Source organism: Triturus cristatus, chromosome 9 (genome assembly GCF_964204655.1).
Source record: "Triturus cristatus chromosome 9, aTriCri1.1, whole genome shotgun sequence".
In the NCBI taxonomy this organism is placed as follows: domain Eukaryota; kingdom Metazoa; phylum Chordata; class Amphibia; order Caudata; family Salamandridae; genus Triturus; species Triturus cristatus.
This window is the reverse complement of record NC_140592.1, coordinates 565,440,236-565,466,756: the sequence shown is the minus strand read 5'-3', so window position 1 is coordinate 565,466,756 and position 26,521 is coordinate 565,440,236. Positions and strand designations below refer to the sequence as shown.

The 26,521-nt window shown below is 42.5% G+C and overlaps 1 protein-coding gene across 1 annotated transcript in view; it reads right to left on the bottom strand.

The window, feature by feature from the left end:
* ERCC2 (ERCC excision repair 2, TFIIH core complex helicase subunit) overlaps positions 1-26,521 on the bottom strand; it is a 1,160,844-nt gene that overhangs the window by 560,687 nt on the left and 573,636 nt on the right. The window contains exon 15 of the mRNA XM_085625578.1: positions 13,697-13,766. Within this exon, the coding sequence (XP_085481704.1) occupies positions 13,697-13,766 (70 nt within the window). The remainder of the gene's footprint in view (positions 1-13,696; positions 13,767-26,521) is intronic.

The window sequence follows — 26,521 nt, the reverse complement described above, 5'->3', positions numbered from 1 at the left end:
CCACTAGATTTGTTGTGCAACGTTCATGTGGACAGCTTAAATACATAACAGGTATGCTGCATTAATTATAATACTTTGCAGGCAGTAAAATAATATTTGTACGGGGTTGTTTTGATAGAATGAGCACATAGGTTTGTCTCTCCTCTGCATTTATTCATGCAATCATCTACAATAAATTATAATGATATGCACATTATGTTTCAATTGTCTAGGAAAATGTACTCTTTAGCAATATTCTCCCTGTTCTTAATCTCTGTATTTGATTGGATATAGGTGTCTTCCGATGATTATGTTAAAAATGATTTGAAGTCTATTCCTGTTATGCCAGCATTGTATTCGATTGGATATAAATTTGAGGTGTCTTCTGATGATCATGTCAAGATTGATACGCCAGCACTTCTCTGATGACTAGATCACAAGTCTGGGTCACTCTTTTTTGCTAACATTTTGTAAATACTGTGTTTTTAATACTATATATTAATATCTGTTTTGTATGCATTTTTATAGCCTTGAAGAAGTCCCGTTGGGACGAAACGCGCTGCGTCAGCTATTAATTCTGTATTGTGTTTTTAATAAAAGAAACATGAACAAAGAATAAAAGAATAAAGGAAGAATATGACTTATTTGACTCATTTGGAAGACTCCGTGTTAATGTTCAATTATTGATTTCTACGTACTACTGTAAACACTTGAAACTGTGCATGAAAATAGATGTGTGCTGAGCCAGTCTGCGCTCTGTGTTTTTGGTTTTCCAATTAGTGAAGACGTAGGAAGGTCGCATTCCCGGCTCTTAGCACCACATTCCTGTTCGAACGACTACATACTAGACTGACTGGTGCAGGTCTTTAGTGCCTTGACTTCCTTCTTTTTGTGGGCCTAGTTATAAAAAATGTGCAGGATTTCTAGGTTTCCCTAGGTGCTGGCTGAACTAGGTCCAAAATCCACAGCTAGCCACACTGGAAAAAAAAGGTCGGTTGTCAGTGGAAAAATGTGATGTATCCATGTTGCATTTTGGGCCATTTTATTATTTTGGGCAGCAGGACTACCCACAGAAGTGTGGTACCATTTTTATCTGGAGACTTAGGGTAACACACATTACTAGAAAACGATTTATTACCAATCATTTCTCTGCATTTGTGCCTTTCAAATGTAAGCCAGTGTGAAAGAAAGAACACATTTTGAGAAATGCCCTCTAATTCACATGCTAGCATGGGTACCCACAAATTCAGAGATGTGCAAATAACCACTGCTTCTGAACTTCATATCTTGTGCCCATTTCCGAAATACATAGGTTTCTTTGAAACCTATTTTTCACTCTATAATTTACCATATTAATTGCCCTAAACCCAATACACAATGAAAAACCATTGTAAGTTGCAGCTCACTTCTTGGCTCTGGGTACCTCGAGTTCTTGGAAAACTGACAAACCCTATATATCCCTGCAACCAGAAGGGTTCTAGCAGATATAATGGTGTATTGCTTTTGTAATTCGGCCATTGTGACGAGAAGTCACAAAAGGAAACGTTGCCACAAATGGTGTTCTTTTCTACTAATTTTCAATATTTTCATTTTTCAACAGTTACGTTCCTTGGGAAAACCTTGATGCATCTACACAAATGACTACTTGCTCAATTTGGAATTTTGTCCACCTTTCACAAATCTATATCTATCCAGGGTCACCCATGGGTTTCACAGCGGTTTCCACCACAAACGGGAAGTAGGTTGAAAGCAAAAAAACTAGAAAAAATGGGCTACTTCTTTGAAAAATGCCAAAACTGTTAAACAAAAATAGGGGTTTTGATTCAGCTCTGCATGTTCCTGAAGGCCAAGTTCAGAAAGCCAAACCTTTTGTTGATGGCATTTTTAGGGATGAAAGAAACCAGACACTTTTTTTGCAGAGAACGCGTTTCCTATTTTTTCCAAGAACTCAAAATGTAGCTTTATTTTCCCTATTTTCTCAGTCCCCTCAGGGGAATCCACAAATCTTGGATGTCTTTAGAATCCCCAGGGTGTTTGGGGGGGGGGGGGGGGGGCAAGCACACACATTTGGCATGGATAGCTTATGTAGAAAAAAGGTTATGGAGACCTAAGCGCAAAATATGCCAAATTGTCACACGACCGAATTGGGCATCCAAGAGGCTAGACACCTTTGGAAAGAGGATTTTTACTTTCCACTAGCCTTATACAGCAATCCGTGAACATCAAGTGCTTATTGGGCCATTATTTCAATACTATCTGGGATACGGTTGTGCAAGTGCTGTCTATGGTCTTGGAAGAGGCCTGAGCCAAACTTTCCCAAGCTACTGCTGACGGGAGAAGAGCAGCAAACTTTACAATAATATATGGATTGGGTGTGAATAACTCGCTGGACAGAGCTATTGCTTCCTATTTTGAGTTCCAATGACACGATTGGCTGAGGAAAACTGGCTTTTCAGGGGATGTGTAAGCATCCCTTATGAACATGTCCTTCGCCGGCCCTAGCGGCGACAAGGCGGATTTGGCGCTTGAGCGCTTTCAAGACAGTAGGGCCACTGCTAGGTCGTTAGGGCTCACCATGGTCGAGCAACAGCTGCTTTCCACCTTCCGCCCCTTCTGTGGCTACTTTATGGGCTTTCAGCCTAGCTACCACAGCCAGCAGGCTCCTCAGTCCTTTCTTTCATGGCTGTGGACGAGGCTCCCACAAGCCTCTTGGGAACCACAGCCAAAAGTCGACCCAATCTATTCCAACATTGGCATTGACAATCTCACAGCCTCTTTAATATGCCCTCATATAATCATGGGAACCTGGTTAGGGGGCCGGATTTGGCACCACCTGCCCCAATGGCAGGAGATCACTTTGGGCAAATGGGTGCTTCAGAATGTCCAGCGGGGCTATGACCTACCTTTCCAACAGACCCTGCCACCTTTGCCATTGTACCACAAACCATCTTTTGCTCTTAAGACAGGAACTGCTGGCTCTTCTGGTAAAGAAGCCATTGCGAGGGTCACAGCATCAGAAGTAGGTTGTGGTTGCTATTGCTGCTACTTTTCTGGTGCCGGAGAAGGATGGAGGCCCCTGTCCTATCCTATACCTACACACTCTCAACTACTTCCTGAAAAAAGAAAAATTCAAGATGCTCATGTTGGCTTAGGTGCTGTTTGCCCTTGCCTCTGGAGACTGGATGGCAGCGCTGTACTTGCAGGACACCTACTTCCTTGTCCCTGCCCTGCCTGCCCACGGGCATTACCTACTGATTACTGTAGGGCAAGAGCATTATCAGTTCGCTTTGGTCCAACTAGCACTCTTCGGGTATTTACCAAGGTGCTGGCGGTGGTTCCAGCACATCTGCCGAGGTCAAGAGTCCCAGTCTTCCACTACCTCGACAACTGGTAGTTCAACATCTGGAGGGCTCTCTTAATGACAAAGCAGACAAGCTCAGCCATCGATGCCTCGTGGATCAGAAATGGTATCTACATCCGGAGGTGGAGCAAGGTCTCTTCAGAGAGTGTGGTGAACCTTGGTTAGATCCATTTGCTACCGCTGAGATCACACAATGTCAGCACTTCTGTGCACTGGAGTTTCCAAGGCAGGACTCACTTGTGGACACATTTACTCTCGAGTGAAGGTCAGGACTCTTTTACTCCTTTCTGCCGATACCACCCCTGCGAAGAGCTCTCAAGAAGATCAGGAACAACACAAAGTCATCTTAGTTGCTCTAGTTTGGGCAAGTAGACTCAGGTGTCCCGAACACCTGAGCATGAGCATCTGTCCTCCGATCAGGCTGCCCATTTGTTAGGATCTCCTGTACCAGCAACAGGGCAGGGTCCTGCACCCGAACCAGCATACTCTCCATCTTTAAGCATAGAAATTGAGCGGTGACATTTGAGGGTATCCGACCTCCCTCCGAAGTGTGCAATGGCATCCTGGCAGCCAGGAATCCCTCCACAAAAACAATTTAACCCAACCGAAGGGGTCGAATTTGTGGCTTTGTGTGTTGCCATATTTGTTGAGCTTCTGTCTTCAACCTTGTCTAAAGTCGTTTTGAGGACCTTATCCCTTGCCCGACAAAGCCTTGCCTTGGGCACAGTTAACGGGTACCTTACTGCCATTTTAATCTTCCTGTGGTTGCCGGATCAACCCTCCCTGTTCAAGTCACCTGTTGTGAATCGTTTCTGAAAGGTTTACAGCACAGGTTTGCCCCTACATCTTTAATCCTTACCCAATGGGATCTAAATTTAGTTCTCACAGTTTTAATATACTCGCCATTTGAGTCCCATGCACAGCTGTCATCTGAGACTGCTTACCACCAAAACAGTCTTCCTTGAGGCTATAACATCTGCCAGGAGGGTTTGTGAACTGCAGACGCTTTCTGCTCAAACCCATACACAACTTTTTTCCTGGATAAGCTGGACCTTAGGACCTGTGCCTCCTCGCCTAATGTGGTCACACCTTTTCATGTTAGGTAAGACAATAACATTGCCTACTTTTTTATCACAGGCAACGGATCAGGGACGTCCACCTCCAACAAAAGACATGTCCGAATCAACCCCCCAAGAAAAACCAGGAGAGGGAAAGGAAAGCAGCGGCAAAGCGTTACGAAGTGGCAAAACGGTGAACTAGTGATTAATATATCATCATATAATCTTTCTCACCAAGAAAAATCTCTTTTGGGACGCGGACTTTCGTTTGTTCCTACGACACATACTAATCACTTGCAAACCCAAGGGGAATTTTACAGATTCATGCGTGTCATTCGCCTAAGACATTTCTTCAATGAAGTTGAACCTGACACTACACAAGATGAGATTTCTACCTATCATCCATTCAAACCCAAGAGCACCTTTATGCCACCAGCATCTCACAAAACATTGGATAGTTTTGAGACATTGGTCAACAAAGATCTGGAAAAACTCAACTACAAACCCAAACATCACAACAACATGTCAAAACATGAACGTTTAATTCTGTCCAAACTATCACAAAATCCCTTGATTACAATCCAACCGGCAGACAAAGGAGGAGCTATAGTGTTGATGGACACAGAATATTACCACTCCAAAGTATTGGCACACATCTCTGATACCAATACCTATTTGCAATTGGCAAGCGATCCTACAACATTGCTTTTGGAGCTACTTAATTCTATTCTCAATGAGGCCCTTGTACAAACATGGATTGATAATAATACACGTCTTTTTCTATCATCAACCAACCCACAACGCCCTCATTTGTACATGATCCCTAAAATACATAAGGATCCTCAAGACCCCCCATTTCGCCCAATAGTCTCTGGATGTAAATCTATCTTTGACCCCATTGGTAAATTTCTGGACTACTACCTACAGAAGTTTGTACAATCTTGGCAATCTTATCTAAAAGACACCACTCACTTTTTACAGCTGCTTCAACAAATTACTATTGGACCTCAGGATTCCATCTATTTATGTACTCTAGATGTCACAGCTCTCTACACCTCCATCCCTCACGCAGCCGGCCTTGAAGCGGTTGAATGGGCATTATTTCAGGTGGAAGACGTCAATATTGAGAAGGTTTTGATCTTGCAGCTCTTAAAGTTCTGTTTACATAACAGCTATTTCCAATATCAAGACAAATTCTATGCCCAATTGAATGGCACTTCGATGGGCTTTTCAGGAGCACCTGCCTATGCGAACATCTACATGGCCCAATACGAACTGGAGCATATCATTTCCAACACTGAATGGTGGTCTAAAATACGTCTCTATTGCTGCTTCATAGATGACATCTTCCTAATTTGGGGTGATTCGATACAGTTTTTTACTTCTATGATAGAGACACTTAACAGGAATCATACTCATATCCAGTTGACCCACACCATTCATAAGGATTCTATCCATTACCTGGATGTACAAGTCACCAAAACATCCACGAATCAATTCCATACTACAGTTTTCCACAAACCTACTGATCGGAACAGTCTGCTGACCTTTACAAGTTTTCACCCACGTCATCTAATCAATAATTTGCCATTGTCACAATTTACCAGAATTCGCCGAATTTGTTCTGACTCTGACAATAGTACCCTCCAACTTCAAATCACTGTTGACAAATTTTCATCAAGAGGTTATCCAAAAGAAGTGCTACAAACATGTCTCACACGAGCGATGTCCACTCCAAGAACAGACTTATTGCAACAGAAACCAAAGACCTCTTCTACAAGATTGGTATTTGTTAGCAACTTCTCCACGTCTTCACCCAAAATTAAGAAAATCATTTTGTCACGGTGGGAGTTACTACAACAAGAACAGGATTTTCAACAACTTTTTTTGGAAAAACCCTTGTTTGCATACAAAAGAGGCAAAAACTTACGGAATCTATTGAAATTTTCTAAAACCTCAGACAAACCTATTGTCTATCATGGTACTCGCAAATGTCATTCATGCATCCATTGTAGCAACGTCATCACTGGGAACACCCTAACTCATCCTACGTCCGGCTCAAACATAAGTTTGCAACACAACAGCGATTGCAATACTACCCATGTCATCTACTGTATAAAATGCCCTTGCGGCAAGGCCTATGTAGGTAAAACTGAACGAAAAATAAAAACACGGATTACTGAGCATAAATCCAGAATCAGGAACAAGAACAGTACTTCGAGCCTAGCTATGCATTGGCTAGAAGCTAAACATTCAATTTCTCAACTTCGTTTCCAGATCATAGAGTCTATTGATGTCAAACCAGGTGTAGACACCACCAATTTACTTTTACGCAGAGAGCTCTTCTGGATCCAGAAACTACAGACCTTGGCCCCGTGTGGGCTTAATGACCGTTTAGACCTTTCATGTTTTTTATAAACACAGTACTGTCATGGCCATGCGCAGATCCCTATGTACCACAGTGATTATTTTCTATTTTCTGTTGACATTCTACCACAATAAGTTTCTTGGTACATCTGTATTCCATTTCTCTTTTAATTTCCTTGTGGCTTATGGATTATCTCAACACCCTTCACCATTCGTTATACCTATGCTAAGTCTATTATATTTTTCAATAATTGTTCTATACTAAACTTTTTCTTACAGTTCCACATTCATTTGTTTGTCTGGTTTACCTCACCTCTCATTGTTTTACCTTGTATTTATTTTCCTTCCGGATATAACTTTATTTATTTACCCCTCACATATATTGCACCCTAGAGGTTAGTAATCACTCATCTACCGGCTTTATTAGTTTCGTGAATATGGTCCTGGAGAGCTGCTTTATCACTCAGCCGATACACTGTATTAATTGAGTACGTGCTGGTTTCTTTGGTTCTTTTTTGTCATTGTTTATATTTTCTGGTCTTCTTTGCGTATGTGGTTTCAGATATTGCTTTGGTTAGTATTTCTTGATCTTCATACCTAGCCCTGTTGCTGTTTTAGATCGGTTACTTTACCCTTTTCAATCATGGCGCCATATGTAAGTCCTCTCTCAATTGCCATTAGTCTCCTTTCCATGTCGTCATCTCGGTTGGTTTAAATGGAGCGCGCTTTTCTCTAGTAAAAATCTTGTTGCGATAACAGGACACTATCCGCGAGAACCAGACCTGTTTTTCCCGTTGTGTTTCCCATGTAAGTAGTTTTTACTGCATTTAGTTGCGTTCTTGTTATAGTCGCTCGAGCTATTAAGCTCTATTGTTAGGATGCGTTCGTAATCACACATTATTATTATTTTGTAGTGCTCGTTTTCGGAGACGCAATAATTTCACTTGGTGCTACATGCTTTCTTCGAGTGACTGATTGAGCATACAGTCCGATTTATTGCTTGGACTACGCGTTGTCAAAAGTACTCAGGTGTCTCGGCACTTGCATAAGTGAGTATGGTTTTTGTTTCGTTGTGTGTTAACTAGCGGCACGGCATATCTTTTACCTTTTCTGATTACATTGTATTCTTACATTTTTTCCAGTCATTTTTACGTTGATTACACCTCCTTTCTTTGTTGGTAAGTTGTGCTCTCTTCGACACTGTTTACACGTGTTATCGTAATAAAAGCACCTGCTCTCATCGAGTTGTTTCTCTTGGTTTTCAGCAACAGTTAGCTTGTCTTCATCGTTTGCTCCTTTCATGGAAGCACACACATAATATTTGAGGTGAGACCTCACAACCACATTTCCATCAGTCTTATCCCATGCATGGTTTTTTCTCTCTTTTACTTGGCATGGATTTCCATTTTATTTATGCTTCGCATCAGAGTCACATTTATTATTTTTATCTTCACACTATTGGGTGACTGCATTTCTCCTTTATATATTTGTTACCTTTAATCAAACGGAGGGTTTATTCACCGCATGTGTGATTTACGGTTTAGCCCCATGTACCATGTCAATTATACGATTTGCCACCATGTGTCCTTCTTGTGTAAATACAATAACGATTTGTTCGATCGATCATATAATATATGTATTTTCTTCACAGAACGCCCCTGACGAAGGGACAGCAAAGTCCCGAAATGCATTGGGCTCATCAAAATCATCTATTTGTGATTTCTTGAAATATTATGTGGTATACCTAAATATTGCATTGCTTATGGTAGATGTCTACCGTTTTCTGTAAATGTGTTGCTACATTCATGATGCTATAATTTGAAGTTGTTGTTACATATATGCTGAAAATATATGTTTAAACGAATATCCTTGTTTGGTGTTTTTTGAAATTTTGTTAATGAGATTAATTGTTTGTAACATAGTTACATTTAGCACAGTGCGCAGCGTCAATCATTAGTTGATTGTACTTTCTGATCTACTTTCTTCGGGCCACCTCACCCTACCAAGGAAGAGGCGAGACTCACTGCTCGGATACAAAAAGAGCATTGTCGTTCTACATCAATTGTGCGAAAGATTTCCAGGTGCATGATCAACTCTTATTTGGATTTGTGGATGTGAAGGAAAGGCAGTCCATAAGAGAACCATCTCCAGATGCGTTGTACTTTGTATTAAAATATGCTACGCAATGGCTAAGAAACAAGACCCTCAGGATTTGAGAGTTCATTCCACTAGAGGTAAAGCTGCAACCACCCGACGGGCTTGAGGAGTCCCATTTCTGGACATCTGTCAAGCAGCTACGTGGACATTGCTGCACACATTTGCCAAACATTACTGCTTAGACAGTAAGGTCTGGTGAGATGGGTATTTCGCCCGTTGAGTGCTCCAGGACTTTTTAGTGTAACAGCTCGTAGGCCCACCTCCGGGGAGAGATCGCTTTGGTATCTATTCTAAGGTAAGGAATCTGTGGCTAAATGTCTCTATAAGATGAACAAGTTATTTGCCTTCTGTAATGCCTTACCTGGTATAGACTTTATCTAGCTGCTTATACCTTACCGAGCTTCCCTTCCTCCCTGATCTGTGAACTGTGTTTCTCACATCAAGAAGATCCTTCAGGTCCTCACCTTGGCACACTGGTCATTCACCCTGGGTTTGGCTCAGTTCTTCTGGTGCAGAAAAACAGTTATGAACAGCGGTCAGCATGCTAGGGTGGCGTCTATATAGGCATTGCACACCTCACTTCCGGCTCAGATGACGCCAGACGCCACGCAGAGCTGAATGACGGCACCTACCAGCGCACTTTTCTCATTTGCAGGGGTTGGCCACTTAAAGTAACTCTAAGTGAACACATTTCAACTATCCGACACGTTTTAGTGAAAAAGTTTCTAAGTGTCAAATTTGTTGAATTTGCCAAATGCTTGCTTGCCGTTGAGTGAAATGACTTGATTTACTATAACATGTAAATAAATATATCACCAGAACCCTCCTGTGGATCTTTTTAATTGAGGTGTCTAAAAATACATATAAAAATACAGTCTATTTCTATAAATTGGTGTAGGATTTCTTTGTTGTCTTGTCGATTTCTTCTTTAGTTGTTTTGGTGCTTTTTAAATGCTTACACCTGTTCCTTTGTGTAAGCCTTACTGCTCAGAGCCACAGCTACCCAGGGTTGAGTTGAAAGTTTAACAAACGAACCCCAAGGGTCCTAAAGGGGTTGTAAGTGCATTACACGGTGAGGTCGCACAACAACATGATATGTAATACACCTCATTTCCCCACAGCTTTCACATAGGATTCCTCTGGTCCCTTTATCGCGCCACAATGATACATCAATTTGATGTTGACCTTCCTAATATGTCTGCCTTTTGAGCTCTTTCATAGCTGCTTTCTGACGCTTTTTACTTTGAAGACTGTTGCATAAATGAACTTCAAGCCTTGTTTCTCCAACCTCAGAATATTCCCTTATTTCCTGACAAAGTGTTTCTTAGGGCAAGTGCATCCTTTCTTTTGAAAGTGATGGCACCCTTCCATGCAGGACATTACATCATTCTTGATATATTCTTCTGCCCACCTCACCAAAGATGGAACATTATACTTCTTTGACCAGCCTCTTGCTTTTAATTTCTACATTGATAGGAATAAGGAGTACTGCTTGATGATCAATTGTTGGTCAGTTTTGCGTGTGTGAAGAAGTAAAAAGACAGACCAGAAGAGAACCTTATTCTCATGGATTGTCTTTTGCATCAAACTGTGATATACTTTGGCCAGAAAGGATGCTACTGAAGATCTTGGGGCCCAATACACTAGACCATACTTCAACTATAGTTCTAGCTAGGTGTGTCCCAGTTTTGAACCTCTGCTAAAATTCTACAAGGGTTACCATCCATACTTTCACTAGGCACTACTGCATTCTCTCTCAGGTCCAAAAGTGAGGAACATTTTGCCTGTTCTGTCCTGCAGGTCTTCAGGTGTAAGTTCACTCCTCAGATTCACCTCTTTTGGAGTAGGGGCCCATTGCTTTGGTACTGATTCAAGATGTTAGTAATCTGTAGGTAGAAGTATTGTCAGTCAGTGTTCAGAAGACTACTGGGCTCCAACCATTGTATTTGAGGTATTTTGCCACTGGTGTCCTGAGATCCATCCTACTGAATAAGTTACTTACCACACACCCAGACAATCTGGTCTTTCGGACTAGTGCTTCCTACCTACCAAAGGTGTTCACTCCTTTTCATGTAGGCGAGCCCATCAACCTGCCTACTTTTTATGCTCCGCTTCCCCCCTCTAAAGAAGAGGCGAGACTGCATCGTCTGGACTCAAAAAGAGCATTGTCATTCTACCTTGAGCGCACAAAAGAGTCTAGGGTGAACGATCAACTCTTTGTGGGGTACGTTGGAGCCAAAAAGGAAAGGTCTTATAGAAAGAGACCATCTCATGATGGATAGTGCTATGCACCAAAATCTGCAACGTACTGCCAAAAAAGCAACCTACTGAAGACTTGCGAGCTCATTTTACCAGGGCCAAGGCTGTGACCACTGCATTAGCATGCGGAATACCCATCCTGGATAACTGCCAGGCAGCAATGTGGGCTTCCTTGCACACGTTTATACGAAACACTGCTGCCTTGACAGACAGGTCCATTGAGATGGGAATTTTGCCCTTTTGGTCTGACAGGACTTTCTAGTATAACCTGTGTTGCAGTCCCACCTCCGGGGAAGTACTGCTTGGGTATCTATTCTAAGGTACAGAATCTGCGTCTAGAAGTCTCCATCAGACGAACAAGTTACTTGACCTTCAGTAATGCCTTAGCTGGTAGAGACTCTATCCAGCCACAGCTTCCTTACCGTAGAATATTCCCCAGGCGTCAGAATGGAGCAAGAATTTTTGGGAGCAGTCCCCTTGTGTGCTGGTAGGTGGCGTCATTCGGCTCTGCGTGGCGTCTGGCATCATCTGAGCTGGAAGTGAGGTGTGCAATGCCTATATAGACGCCACCCTAGCACACTGACCTCAGCTAATGACTGTTTTTCTGCACCAGACTGAACTGACCTCCTGGTAACAGCACAGGGACAAAATCTTCGACCTGCCACTAACTGCCGCCAGGCAGCACCAGGAACCAAGGCCCGATGCCCATAGTTGTACCAGAGTTCGCTGAGCCGAGGGTGTCGCCAGAGTGCAGCTGGGACACCAGATGACGAGTTAGCTACCCAGAAAGTATTGGCCTGTGACCGCGATACTTGGCGACCACTAGTCTAGTGGCGACTGGACTTCTGCTAGCACTGAGAGGACTTTGAGGGACATCGACCCTGTGATCAAGACAGTCTCACTCCCTTTGTGGACTGAGGAGTAGTCGCAGCAAGGCCCCCGTCGACTGCATCGCACCCACAGCATCCTTTGAGAGTCTTCAGCATCCATCATCCCTGGCATCAGGACCACTTCCCTAAAGCCCTTCTGATCATTGGCTGGCGCATTCTCCTTCTCTTTCCAGCAAAGAACATGTACCAATCCTATCAACGACATGGAGTACACCTACCCAGATGAGCAGAAATGCGGACAGCCCCAAGCATTTTACCTGGGTAACAACTAGCTCTTGGTACTGATTGAGTACTGGCCTTTGTCGTTTTCCTAAAATAGAAATGCTTTGAATTGCATCCATCATCATAAAACAATTTCTGAGACCATTGATTTTGAACCAAACATACTGCAGAGCAATGCACCTGCCAGCGATGAAGTATGCTCAGCATGATGGGCTGCCCTCAACATTCAGGTCAAATCCAGCTATGGAGATAAATATTGAAACAGCATCACCAGCTCTAAATGTCTAAATGCCATGGAACTACAGGATCTGTTCTAATCTATCTGTCCATCATCTTCACTAGCAGTTGGTGCTAAACACAAAGGAGAGAATCACTGCATCGATAATGCTTATGCCACCACCTCACATGTTGTAACAAATTCTCCTAGGAAATACTGAGACTATATGACGCAACAGCCAAGGGGCGGGTAACATCAGAAGGCTTGCACACCTGTTGGAGAGGTAATATCCCGGCCCTTAGTCAGTCCCTAGACACTGCCATTGTCATATCCTCCATGTCTGCCAGTCGTAATCTCAAAAGAATGGTACTCGGTCTGCCGGGACTGGCTAGCCCAATGTCCCCTTGATACAACCCAGGATTTATTTCCAGAAAGTTTGTATAAAAATGCATGACCACCAAATATGTATAATATTTCCTGTGGCCTTGCGACATCACCAGCACTTCATGGACATTGAGGGAAACATCTAGCCCAGTCAAACAGGAATTAAGGTACCACTCATACATCCCCGTTTGGGGGCTGTGTCTACGTATTTTTGGGATTCTGCTCAATAGATTTCCCCTCTGCTTATCTATGATGGGTTACCCAATGTCTCCCTCCCAGTCTTTATGGAATTAATATTTGATGACTTGTGTAGCTTCCTGAGGAGCGCAGTAGGTTTTAGAGAATATGCCTCTCTTACCCTAGAGATCAGTTTTTCAAACAAAGTGAGGGATCTAGTGGCTGCTAATCCATTGTGAGAACGTAGTGCCCAGTGTTGGAGTTGGACATACTGGACATGTGGTGTTCTCGTTCTCGTTTACACTGCTCAAAAACTATATCCTGCCCTACTTGCAATGCCTAAACACATGGACCTACTGAGCTTCACACACAACTAAACACCTAAAGTGAACTCCATTAGATAGAATCCTCACATTTTCTCCCACCATGGTTCAAGGGAAGTTATTTATGCTTAATATTTCTATATTTCTTAATATTTCGGGACTCTGTTTGGAGGGGGATGCAAGGGTTCAACATTATCATACTTTACCTGTTTCTTTTACATTTCGAATTAAATTATATACCTAAAAACGTTCACATAATTTACTTAAAAAACATACATTGAACCTCCTGAAAAGTCACTTACCCCTGAAGTAATAATGACGGATTGGAACCTCTCGAAGATGGGCTTGATTGCAATGGAAGCATCCATGCAACTAAAAAAAGAGAGAGAAGTCTATAAACATCACAAGAACTCTTTTCAGGATCTGAAATGAAAAAATTCAAATGAACTGCAAAAAAGGTAATGTTTCACACCCACATTGGTGGATCTCCGTGATGGGAATGTTAATTGTATTCTCAACAGCTAAGATCTTTAAAACAGCTAAGACATGCCAGGAGGTCCAACAAGGTCTCAAAATACTTAAATATTTATCAATAAAGTATCTTTTACATTTTTTTTTTACTTTTGATGATGCATTTTGTGATGGATACTTTGTCTTCTCATAGATTGCTAATTTTAGTGTTATTTTATTTTGAGCAAAGAGATATACAAACTGGTGATTATAATAAGCGATACAGGCTAAAAATCTGTACATGTGTGACACATCTAAAGTACATAGGAAGGCAGATACAGATCATATACCAAATGACAGAAGTGAGAAAACAAATCGTACAAGAGAGGGAAGGCATACAGCTGTACAGAACATTATATCTATACAATGAAATGCCAAACGATACATTAACAATTATAGCCTATAAAAGCCAACAATATCTGAAGATTTGTAGTCTGAGGGGAAAAAAGCCTTATATCGCAAATATTACCGCAATTGCTAATCAAAGGAAAGAGGAGGGGAGGCCGCTTTGATGTTTGATCGTGATTGCAATCACTTTCACTTTCGCGGCCGAACGGCCGCTTGGCATAGCCAATAGGTCTCGCTTTTGGGACCTTATAAGTATTTAGTTATGCAACTGTTGCATTGCTAAACACTTATAAGGTCCCAAAGGCGAGACCTATTGGCTATGCCAATGCTTGTTAACTCTGCTTTTAGTTTTCCCGATACCAAGATGTTCCTCATGGCAGATGTCAAGCAATTTGGATCGGAGAGAAGTGGCGGGTATGACTTTACCGTTTCTGAGTATAAGGCCACCTTCCAACGATAATTCGTGCCTCAATTCCCAGAAAGTGCGTAAATGGTGGGGTAAGTCTTTTTTGATGGGCCAGCCCTCAACAACATACTTTCCAACCTTGCACAAAGTGGTGTCTTTATCTTGTGCTGATAACCAATCCTGCTGTGAGATACAAGAAATTTCGTCCAGAATGTTAGCAACACAGAAGGACTCACTGTCTCCAATGGAATCATTGGTGAAAGGCAAGGGTAAACGACTTAAACAGTCAGCTACAACATTCTTGGACCCAGGAACATATTGTACATTGTAATTATAATCTAACATTCTTACTGAAATGCGTGCAAGGCGAGGAGAGGCACTATGTAGACCTTTAGTGGTCAGGACTTTAACCAGGGGTTTCTGGTCACTTCTCAGGGGAAAGTTAAATCCCCATATGTACTGTCTAACGTGCTCTAAACCCCATGCGCATGCCAAAGCCTCACGCTCTATAACAGAGTATCTTTCCTCTGTGGGTGTAATGGAGCGTGAGGCAAAGGCAAAAGTCTTTTCAATGCCTGAACTGTCAATCTAGCTAAAAACAGCCCCCATACCCTTTCCACTAGCATCAGTAGTAATGATGGAGTGTAGGGAGGGATTAAAACCTTGCAACGGTGGGGCTTGCAAATGTCATCTTTTATGTTCCTAAAAGCTTTCTCACTCATTAGACCACAAGAATTTGCACCCTTGCTTCACAAGCTGTCTGAGAGGAAAGGTTTTAGAAGAGAAGTCTTGAACAAATTTTGCGTAAAATTCAGATAACCCCAAAAAGGCTTTCACTCCGTCTTTGTTTTTTGGGGAAGGAGTGTCTCTTATGGCTGATAATAATTCTCTTTTTGGTTTGATGCCTTCACCACAAATTTCATGTCCTAAATAGGTGACACTGGTCTCAGCAAATTTACACTTTTGAATGTCAGCGGTAAGACCATACTTTTCCAAAGTCTTTAGAACTCTGTTTAGATTGTTATCATGCTCCTCCCTGCTGACTCCCATGATCATAATGTCATCCTGAAAAATCAACAGGTTGGGCTCTTCTTTAAATAATATATGCATGAGTCTCTAAAACATAGCCGCAGCAGAGGCTAGTCCGAAAGGAACCCTTTTATACCTAAAACACCCAAAGGGTGTCACAAATGTAGTGAGGCTTCTGCTGTCAGGGTGTAACGCAACCTGATGGTATGCTGTGGTCAGGTCGACAGTTGAAAACCATTTGATTCCATTTGTATGAGACAACATCTTGCTGGTTCTAGGCAAGGGGTACTGGTCAATAAGGATATTTTTGTTAAGGTCTCGGAGGTCTACACATAATCTGAGTTTGCCGTTGGAATTCTTTGCACAAACTAAGGGTGCGACCCATTCTGCAGATTCCACGGGTTCAATAATACCATTCTTTTGTAGTTTAATGAGTTCAGACTTAACTTCATCTCTAATAGAGAAAGGGATGTTTCTTCACTTATGTATACAAGGAACAGCATCTTTTTTGAGTTCGATCTTATGATGAAATCCCTTAAGCTTTCCTATTTTTCCAGAAAATACACTTTGACATTTTTTGGGGATAATTTTCTTATATTCATCCTCTGATTGCAAAGACAAAACGGGATCCGGGCTGTTGGGATCGAGGAGTATACCAAGCTTACCTTGGTCCATCCATCCTAGTACAGAAGGACCAATGGCAGAAACGTATAACTTGCTTACTGTCTGTCGGTCTTTGAACAGGAAAGGTAGTTCTCTGTAACCTAGAACATCAATTGGCTCTCCAGTAAATGTTTTGGGGGAAATGTCAGGACTGGTAAGCTTGTGGCCTAAAACTGGAATGAATTTTTCTTCCCAGACACTTTTGTTAATAATCGTATAGGGTGACCCTGAATCAGCTACAATTGAAATATCCACCCCACCAATATTCATATCGCAGATTGGCTTTTTACTTTTGCCCTTCACATTAAAAACATCATCATCAACAAGGAGCACAAAAATATTCATGTCTTCATCATCAGAGGAGTCTAATTCATCAGGTACAACCACCTTTACGTTAGAGCTCCTTCTTTGCTTGCTATGACACTGTTTGACAAAGTGGCCAATAATTCCACATTTAGTACATTTCTGATTGAGGGCAGGGCAATTTTGTCGTTTGCCAAATGGAATCTGCTACCGCATCTAAAACATTTCATGTTCCCAGTTAACCTGGCTTTAGATGAAGACTCCTTCCTTGTGTTTGACTCGTACCCGTTAGTTCTGTTCTTTTGACCATGTCAATGATTTCCTGGAGGGGAGCTTCACCCTTAGCCCACAGTTTTTCTTGAATCTCGCGATTTGCAGATCGCATTATTATCTGGTCGCGAATGAATTCGTCATGAAGCTCACCAAATCTACAGGACAATGTTAAGTTTTTAAGTGCAGAGACAAAATCTTCAATGGATTCTTCTGGATTTTGTTTACGATGGAAGAACTTGTATCTGTGGACTGATACGCAAACAGTAGGTTTAAAGTAATTTGTAAGATCCTCTAAGGCATGAGCATAAACATCGTTATCCCCTTCAGCTCTTGTTTTTTTATAAATGCGGTTATACATTTTCATAGTCTTTGCCCCTACGCAGTGCAGCAAAATTTTCTTCTTTCTTTCTGGAGTTAGCTCTTTGCCTTCCTCTTCGAAAGTGGAGATGTAATTTTCGAAGTACTCTCGCCAATCTTCCCATTTTAGACACGAATCACCTGGCGCAGGAATGACGGGTTGAGGTGGTGAAAGGTTCCAAATGTTGTCTGAAGCCATGAAGAGGACGGAAAGGAAGAGAAGAAGAAAGAGAAAAAAACAAAAACAGAGAAGGAAGAAAGAATTTTAAAAAATGAGATAAGAGAAGTGTATAAGTAGAATACCAAGGAATTATGAAGATGGAGGAGAGATAAAAAGTAACAAATGTATGTGGATGAGAGGGAGGTGGAACAATACAAAGCAAAATAATAAACAAGCGCAAAGAAACTGTAATAAATATTATAAAGATGCACGAAGTAATGTGTGCATCACTGAAGAGTAGTCTGTGGTTCTGATAGTGCAGTATTACGAGGAATACTTTAAATTCTTAGAAAAATACAATAGAATTGCACTATATAGTCAAGTAATAGTTTTTCCTTCCGTAAGATAATTATTCAATAATCATGGAGGAAAGAAATTCCACAGGATTCCTCCTAAATAGGATGAAGGTAATTTTTAAAGTAGGCAGTGTGCGCATAAGGTCAGAAATTCAATGTATAAATCAATACAAGTGTGCACATCACTGTATCACATTGCTGCAGAAACATCATTTGAAACGATTGAAGCCAGCAATTGAAGCGCGTTACAAACGCGTGAAGAATACTTCTAAAATGGCCGCTGAGTTGAGAAGTGCAAGTCCAATTCAAAATGGCCGCCAGTAGCAGGTAGTGCGTTCCAGTGACGTGATTGTGTACGCATATGCCAGGAGACTTCTGAGGAGAAGCGCTGTAGTCGCAATGAGGGGAACCGCCAGGAAATGTTATCGGCAACGTCCTATCTGTAGCGCAGAGCGAAACCTTCACGAACAGTGAAGTTAGTTCTAGGCTAGTGATGCCCTCGAACTAAATTTTCAGTTTAAGCGGAAGAGCGCAAGCAAGTCAACTATCCGCAATTAGCATGGATCTCACCATGATCACACACAAACTGGAACAGCAGCGGTGGAGGTGACTTCGAAACCTTTTGGAACTTCGATAATTAACGTGAAGTTTCAGATCAAATCAGAGGTGTGCAGGACACACACACGCAGGTCCTCAGTGGCGCCAGGGTGCTCGGCACCAATTTGTAAAGACAGGAACACCAGGAGCAGGTAAGTGAAGTAGTCTTTATTGGTGAAAAGCCCTGACACCAGTAGGCGTCTAACAGTCTCAGAAGAAGTCCTCAACTATCCCTCCATCTGCCACCCTCGCCCAAGGTTCCAATGTAGAACGGGGAAACGTCATGGCACCCTGGGCGAGGGCACGCGGCGGGGGGCAGCGCGAGACAAGTCGCGAGGACAACAGACGGTGAACACAGCAGTGATTGTATTACATGACAAAAACATTGTTTGTATCAACATTACAATAATATCGGTCAACTAAAAGGTTTACTTTTAGAATGTTTTGATGCTCCAAGTATGATTATGGCAAACATCTTGCATATTCTTCTAATTCTAGACGTTCTTGTACTCCTTTTTCTATTTTTCAACTCTTGGTGGTGGGTCACGCTGCATCACAAGTGCATGTGTCTGGCAGAGGGAGAATCAATTTAAATATGGCGGTTTTTTCCATCGGGTTAGAATTCACATCTTTCAGAGGAGAGCAGTAGAACATTTATAGGAGACTCGCCCAGTGAGTACTACATTTTAAACAATAAGCGTGGGTTGCTACTTGATTTGGAACAAATCTTTTGTAAATAGTGTATCGTTTTTCGTTTCTAGTTGAAAGCAGGGTAAGCACCACATGGAAAACTGACACTGGTTCCAATCTACGGCACGGGAACAAATTGGGACTTGGTTTCTTGGCACAGGGGCACTCCACGATATACTTTTAAGTAAGCGTCAGCTTGGTATGGATGGTTTGGCAAGAGGGCAGTTAACTTCAACATACTAACATCAGGGTTTCAGCTGCGGTGTTTTTTCTTGCAGCAGCATTACGCAGATGACTTTTGGGACACAGCTCACAGGCTTCCTAGAAATATTGTGGTTTTTCTGTAACACAGGTGAGTTAATGAGTAGGTAGCTGCCGATAGCTAGTGGTTTACAGACTGAATATGCCTTTATAGCAGTTCATGGTTTCTCTTTTCATTTTAGAGACACCATTTAGGGATAATAACAGTCACATCATATTTTTCCGGACAGTGGGTCCATTGTCCAATTTATTTTACATTTGGAGCGCCTACTCAATCTCTTCCCCAGTCAGTGGACGGATAATGGGCGTGAAGGCATGAGCAGCGCACAGACACACTTTTATCTCAGGACACTCTCACACAGCACGTGATTACTGTAATTTTGGTTAAAAGCAGGTTCCTTTACATTTTTCATATTTAGTCTATACCACAGCATGTTGAGTTATGCAGGCAGGGTGCACAGCGGTCTAGCATCGGGTATAGCATTATGTAGGACACGTGGTTAAAAGTGAAGCAATTTCCTTTCAAGCACATCCACCATCTCTGAATCTCTTATGTCTTTGTATGATCGGTCTCTCCTCTTGCGTACTATGAACACGCATCATATGACTGAGTTTTTTAAATTACACCTCACGTATCAGCAGGCCTATAGCATGTTTAGTTGCTGTTATGAGTATGCATTGTGTTATTCACTGATTGTGGCATTATTTGTTTATAGATTCCTCTGAGGAAGGGTGTACTCTGCACCTGAAATGCATTGGGATAGAGTGACTTACGCACATTCCGTTTGATTTTTCCTGCTGTAAGGAACTCAGCTAAAAAGAAAATTCAAGCGAATAAAACAAGATTCATGATGCAATGAATTGATGAAACCATGAATTAGTGTTGGATCATCTTTTTCATATGTGTTATGTAAATGATGTTTTGCTTATGTGTGAATGTATCACACATCACTAAAGATACTAGTTAATTTTGGCATGACGCTTCTGTAAGCGCATAGTAGTTCACACGCTGAATGAGACTTTGCAGTCCTAGTATTTCGATTGATTTTGAAAAGGCGGGGGGGGTGAATCGGGGAGGGGGGGGGGCGGTTTTAATACTGCCTCAGAAGGAGCACAATGAAAATTTCATATTTTTTGTTTCTTTGGTTCACTTGTGGATTATCAAAAAGCAGAGTGCAAAAAAGCTGTTTTCTTTTCTTTATATCACTAGCTTTCTAAAAGTGGAATTCTTTTAAATTGTGATAAAAACCTGACTTTACCATGAAATAGGGCTTTTCCCCTCAATACCAAAGACATCAAACATAATATACCTACTTGCTCCCAATTGGAAATTACAGCTTGTTAAATTAAAAAAGGAATGCCCAATGTTATCCTATGGGAGGGGTAGGTCTTACAGTAGTGAAAAACAAATTTAGGAGTTTTTCACTACCAGGACATGTAAAATCAAAAAGTACATGTCCAATCTTTAAATTACACAGCACCCTGCCCTATGGGTGACGTAGGGCCTACTTTAGTGGTGACTTATATGTAATAAAAAGGGGATTTTTAGGCGTGGCAAGGGGGTTTCAACGCCAAGTCGACACAGCAGTTTAAAACTGCATCAGGCTGCAGTGGCAGGCCTAAGACATGTTTTAAGGTGCTACCTAAGCGGGTGGCACAATGTGTACCGCAGGCCCCTTGGTAGCATTTAATTTACAGGCCCTGGGTATATGGTATACCTCTCTGCAAAGGACTTATGAGTAAATTAAATATGCTAATCAGATGTAAACCAATTAAACCATGTTTAGAGGACAGAGCACAAGCACTTTAGCATTGGTTAGCAGTGGCAAAGTGCACAGAGTCCTATGGCCAACAAAAACAAATTGAGCAGAAAGTGGAGGGTAAAAGGCAAAATCTTTGTGGGTGACCCTGCAAAGAGGGCCAGGTCCCACAGTTAAGATATGCTTAGCCAACTGGTCAAAGTCATGAGGATGTCTGGAATTATATGTGACTGTGAAGGAGGATAGCAATGAGCCATACCTCAATTATGTAGTTGTACCTTGAGCTGTTGGCCTACCTCTGTCTGTCATGACCTCCATCAGATGCTAGATCAACTGTTAATAGCAAATGCTGTTATAAAAGACAGCAGGATTATTTTCACCTGAAGGAGAACTACTGCTCTATTGGCGTACAGTGCCAGCAGTTGTTATTGTAATAGTACCTGGATAGGCAGAAAATATTCCTCCTGGATTTATTGCCGCTTTTCTATAGCACCACTCTACCTAAAGGGTGTCAGTACAATTTAAAATAACGGGGCAAAGAGTGCTCACATTAGAGGGAACAGAATCTGAAGAACTAAAGTAGAATCATTAAAACTAAAAGACAGGTCAGGAGCGTAGAGAGAGAGAGAGGGGGAGAGAGAGAGAGAGGGAGAGGGGGAGAGAGAGAGGGAGAGAGAAAGAGGAGCGATATGAGTGCTAGGAGAGAGATTGAGAGAGAGAGAGAGGTGGGGATAGGGCAACAAAGTTGGAGGGAAGGAGAAGGGATAGATTAAACGGGGTCGGTGAGACACATTCCAGTCACTTATATTTGTTAACTGGTGGTCATTTCGTCGAACAAATTAGCCCTTCTAAAAAAACTCTTATTATACATTGACAAATTCCCAAACTTTCCAAGGTGAAAAATACATTTTTAGAAACATGCAGGGTTCAAAGTCTTCAAGATTCCAGACTAGTCAGGCAGAAAGTTAACCGGAGGGCTGATCAGCACTATATTCTTTTTTTCACCCTCTGCACAAGTGAGAAATGTTTTTATTTATTTCATTTCTATACATATTTTAATGATAAATATTGGTAAAACTAAAATCATCTGGACCCACAGGTATGCTGTTGCTATTATAACTAATGACCAAGGTGCCACTATAGAGAAGCTTATCTCTCTCAGTTACACAGTGTGTCCAATAACAGTAGGCTACAAAGGCACTTTGAGGGGTTTTAAGCTTGGAACTCCATAATTATCTACACAGGATACGAAACAAGGATAAGAAATACTACCCTCCTCTTTCTTCCACAACTAATTTTTTAAAGTACAACATTAGACCTGCCTCACTAAGTCCTTATGCATGTGCAGAGTGTGATCAACAGGCTCAAATACTGAAGTCCTCATTACAAACCAGTTGATTATTGTGCGGCTGAGGGCTAAGCTATAAAACAGCAATTACTCCGCAGATATTACCTGCTAGGCTCTCATATATATTGTCTCCTATATCAGTCCTCCTAGATATCAATACTTCAACTTTTCTGGGCTTTAGTGATTACGATCCTGGTCTTCGAGCCGGGTTCAGTAGTATCCATGGAAATAGCGTCTCCACTTTTATCGTTATTTCGAACTCCGAACACCGCCAAATTAGTGCGTGTCACGATTTCGAAGGGCTGTACACCAGAACGTAGTCTCACCTTTATCCGCCCACCTTAGAGCATGTCTAGCGCACAGGATAACATTGTGGCATATTTACATATATGGTGTGCACATAGTCGCACGCATCTTGTTAAGCTTGTTACGTTAAGGCATGCCCCACGTCTGTTAATTCTCTGTGCCAGCTGTACACATTGTTTTACATATTTTAGCATCCGTCTAGCGTCTGTACCTATTACTTATGTGGCAACACCTATATGGATTGGACACGACTCTGTTCTGGGTCACTGTGTGAGCACATTCAAAGGGCAGTCACACCATACGCACGGTTCCCTTCAGGAGCCCAATAGCACCTAATTCTCCAATTCTGTTTAATTTTATGTGTCTGTGTTGTCCTCCTTTGTTCCCTTTCTCTTCCAGGTACCGCAACAACGGGTCCACTACTCTTAGGGACCCAATGGATTGCATGGTGATGTATTGACAATTTCTGCATCACCAATTATGTAGTAGAGTTGATACACATTTTTTTGAGCACTTCCTCACATGGTCCTGATGAATTGCCACCGACCCGCTTGGGCATAGAGCAAGAAACATGTCGACCGTCTGATCTCCCTAGGGATCATTATAATCCCTTGGGATCACCTATTTTTACTTAGGCTGGTATACCATCAGAATAAAATGGTTCATTGTCTGGCAATACCATACCTATTTTAACTCACTACACCACCACTCATTACACCTGTTGCACTGACCCCCACGCACCCATACGGCTGTCTCTATAAAAGATCTCCGAAAAAGAGCCCCTTCGCGGGAGCCCGTCGGGCATTGCAGCGCCGGCCCGACGAGGAGCACAGCCCTATGATGAAGCATGACACCTTGCTAGGTGTGTGAGGGCATTCTATAGAGACTAATTGCTCTCCCCCCTCCCACTCCCCTGCTACCCTAGAGGAACTGCATCCCTTGGTTTTGTTCTCTATTCCTCGGAGCACGGTGCAGGACCTCATTAAAAAGCTCTTGGTTCCTCCTCTTTTTTGAAGCATTACGTACGGCGGCGCAGCCGTGGGACCTTAGCCCTTGTGGCTAGCGGTTAATTACCGCTCCCCCCCTTCTTTCCCTTCCCTTCCCTTTGGACAACCTCGACCATGGAACAACACCAGGGTTTATCCTTTGATGACGATCTGGTGACAGAAATTCTCAGAACACCATCCTTACTAGACGCAGATGGAGCTATGGCGACCACGAGCATGGGCAGCGACTGGAACAGCATCACCAACATGAAACGCCAATTGATGAAGATCATAATGCACGGGGCAATTATGACTGAATACCTTCGCGCAAATATAGCCCCCAATGGGCTTATTGTGTCCAACATGCCAAGAATTTTCCTTGAGGATAAGCAATTTAAGGAAGAATGGTCCCTAGTTGCCTGGAAGTGCACTAGGGACTGGCTGATACTGATTATTAAGACCGCTAAACGTCTTGCTGATGATCTGATCATCCAGATCACCATTGCCGAAGGAGCATTGTAAGCGACCATAACTATTGCGGCCTTTAAAGCCAAGCTATCAGAAATCAATAGCGAAATCGCAGAAAATAAGGATTATCTTATGCGACAAAAAATCAACAAACTCCAAAAAGATATTGGTCGCTTCAATAAAGAAAAAATCTACCCTTATTTAAAAGACGATTTCCAAAATGCACAGAGTGATTATTCGTCAGACGACAGTTCAAACTCCCGCCGAAGAACGAATTCCAACAGCAGCAATTCTAGCTCTGACAGTTGGAGAGGCCAACAACCTTACCAGCAACATGGACCACCGAACCCACAGTATACCTACCCCATGCCCCCTTTTCCGGGCCCACACATGTGGCAACCACCTGGTTTCCAACAGGGACCTGTTCCATTCAACCCCTACTTACCACAACCTTTTTTAGGCAGAGGCTGGGGCAGGGGCAGAGGAAGAAGAAGAGGCGGGTACAATCAACAAAAACAGGTCCACTGGAAAGACCAAACAGACCAAGGCCCGATGGAACTCAGGAGTCACAGAGGGAAGAAAAATTGATAGTAAATCTATCAGATCGGCAGTTAAACCAACCAGAAATCAAGATCCTCTCTAAGGGGCTGGGCTTCGTACCCACACCACGACACGACGAATTCAGAACTCATTGTGAGGTACATGACCTCTTTCGGAAAATCCGTTTGAGAAACTTCTTCACAGGCCAAAATCCCCCTCCTTTATTAGACTCAGGCCTACGTAAACCATCCTCCTTCACTCCTTCATCCGCAATGGTCCCTCCGGAAATCTTGGCTTTTGAAAAAGCAGTCCTCAAGGACATTAGCAACATGACAGAGAAAAAAACCTTCCACAACATCTCCCGCCTGGAAAATTTGGCGATAACTGATCTCAGCCAAGATACAACAATTACCATCAAAGAGGCAGATAAGGGGGGAGCAAGAGTGATCATGTCCACCCCCGATTACAGAACAGAATGCCTAAGACAATTGAGTGACACACGGTATTACGAGCAAATCAAAGAAGATCCAACTAACAAACTGATCATCACAATAAGAACATTAGTGACCAGTGCTTTAACACAAGGCTGGATATCGAAAAATGAGTCAGAATTCTTGATGAATAAGGATCCCCGGATACCGTACTTTTACACATTACCTAAAATCCACAAAGGTGTCCTGCCCCCACCTGGGAGGCCAATTGTGTCAGGTATCAACTCGGTGCTGGAACCCCTCTCGCGGTTCTGCGACCACTTTTTACGCCCTCTGGTACAAAAAACTCCAACTTTTCTACTAGACACAAGGGACGTCTTGAATATCATCAAACAAGTCAATGAGACTGGCAGTAGTGTGGATGCACTTGTCACCATGGATGTAGAGGCCCTCTACACCAACATTCCTCAGAGGGCCACTTTGGATGTTGTGGAAGAAGTGCTGCGAGCACAAACATGGAACTCGCCCACACCGATCTCTTTCATTATGGAGTGTGCAGAGATTGCCCTAACAAAAAACTACTTCCAATTCGAAGACCGCATGTACCATCAAGTCCAGGGCACTTCGATGGGGAGCACATTTGCTCCCAGCCTGGCATGCCTCTACATGGCACACTTTGAGGCCAACCACATCCTATCTGAGACCAATATTTACCAGGGTAACATTACCCTTTGGCGGAGGTATATTGACGATATACTCATTTTTTGGAAAGGGGATCTGAATGCCATCCCTCTTTTTGTAGCGTGGGTGAATTCCCTTAACCCCTACCTGCGGTTCACAGCCAACTCCTCCGTGCTTGAACTGCCGTTTCTGGATCTGCTCATTCAAAAAAGCACTTTGGGGTTGAACACCAAAACTTACAAAAAACCGACCGACAGCCATAGCCCACTACTCTTTAGTAGCTTTCACCCCAAGGCTTTACATAACAACCTGCCATATGGGCAATATCTTAGACTACGTCGCAATTGCAGCGCACTGGAGGACTTCAAATCACAAGCACATGAGCTCACTGGCCACCTAGCCCGCAGAGAATATCCGGGCACTATTACACAAACGGCCTACAAAAGGGCTCGCAATACCAACAGAGATGTCTTGCTGGCCTCTACAGAGAAAATGAAAACCGACCTAATCACGTGTGTAAGCACCTTCACCTCTGAATCAAACACCTTCCAAAAAATAATCAAAAGGCATTGGAAGCTGTTATCGGTAGGAGGCTGGGAAGTTCCTAAACCACGTTTCGCATTCAAAAGAACCGACAATTTGAAGACTATGCTT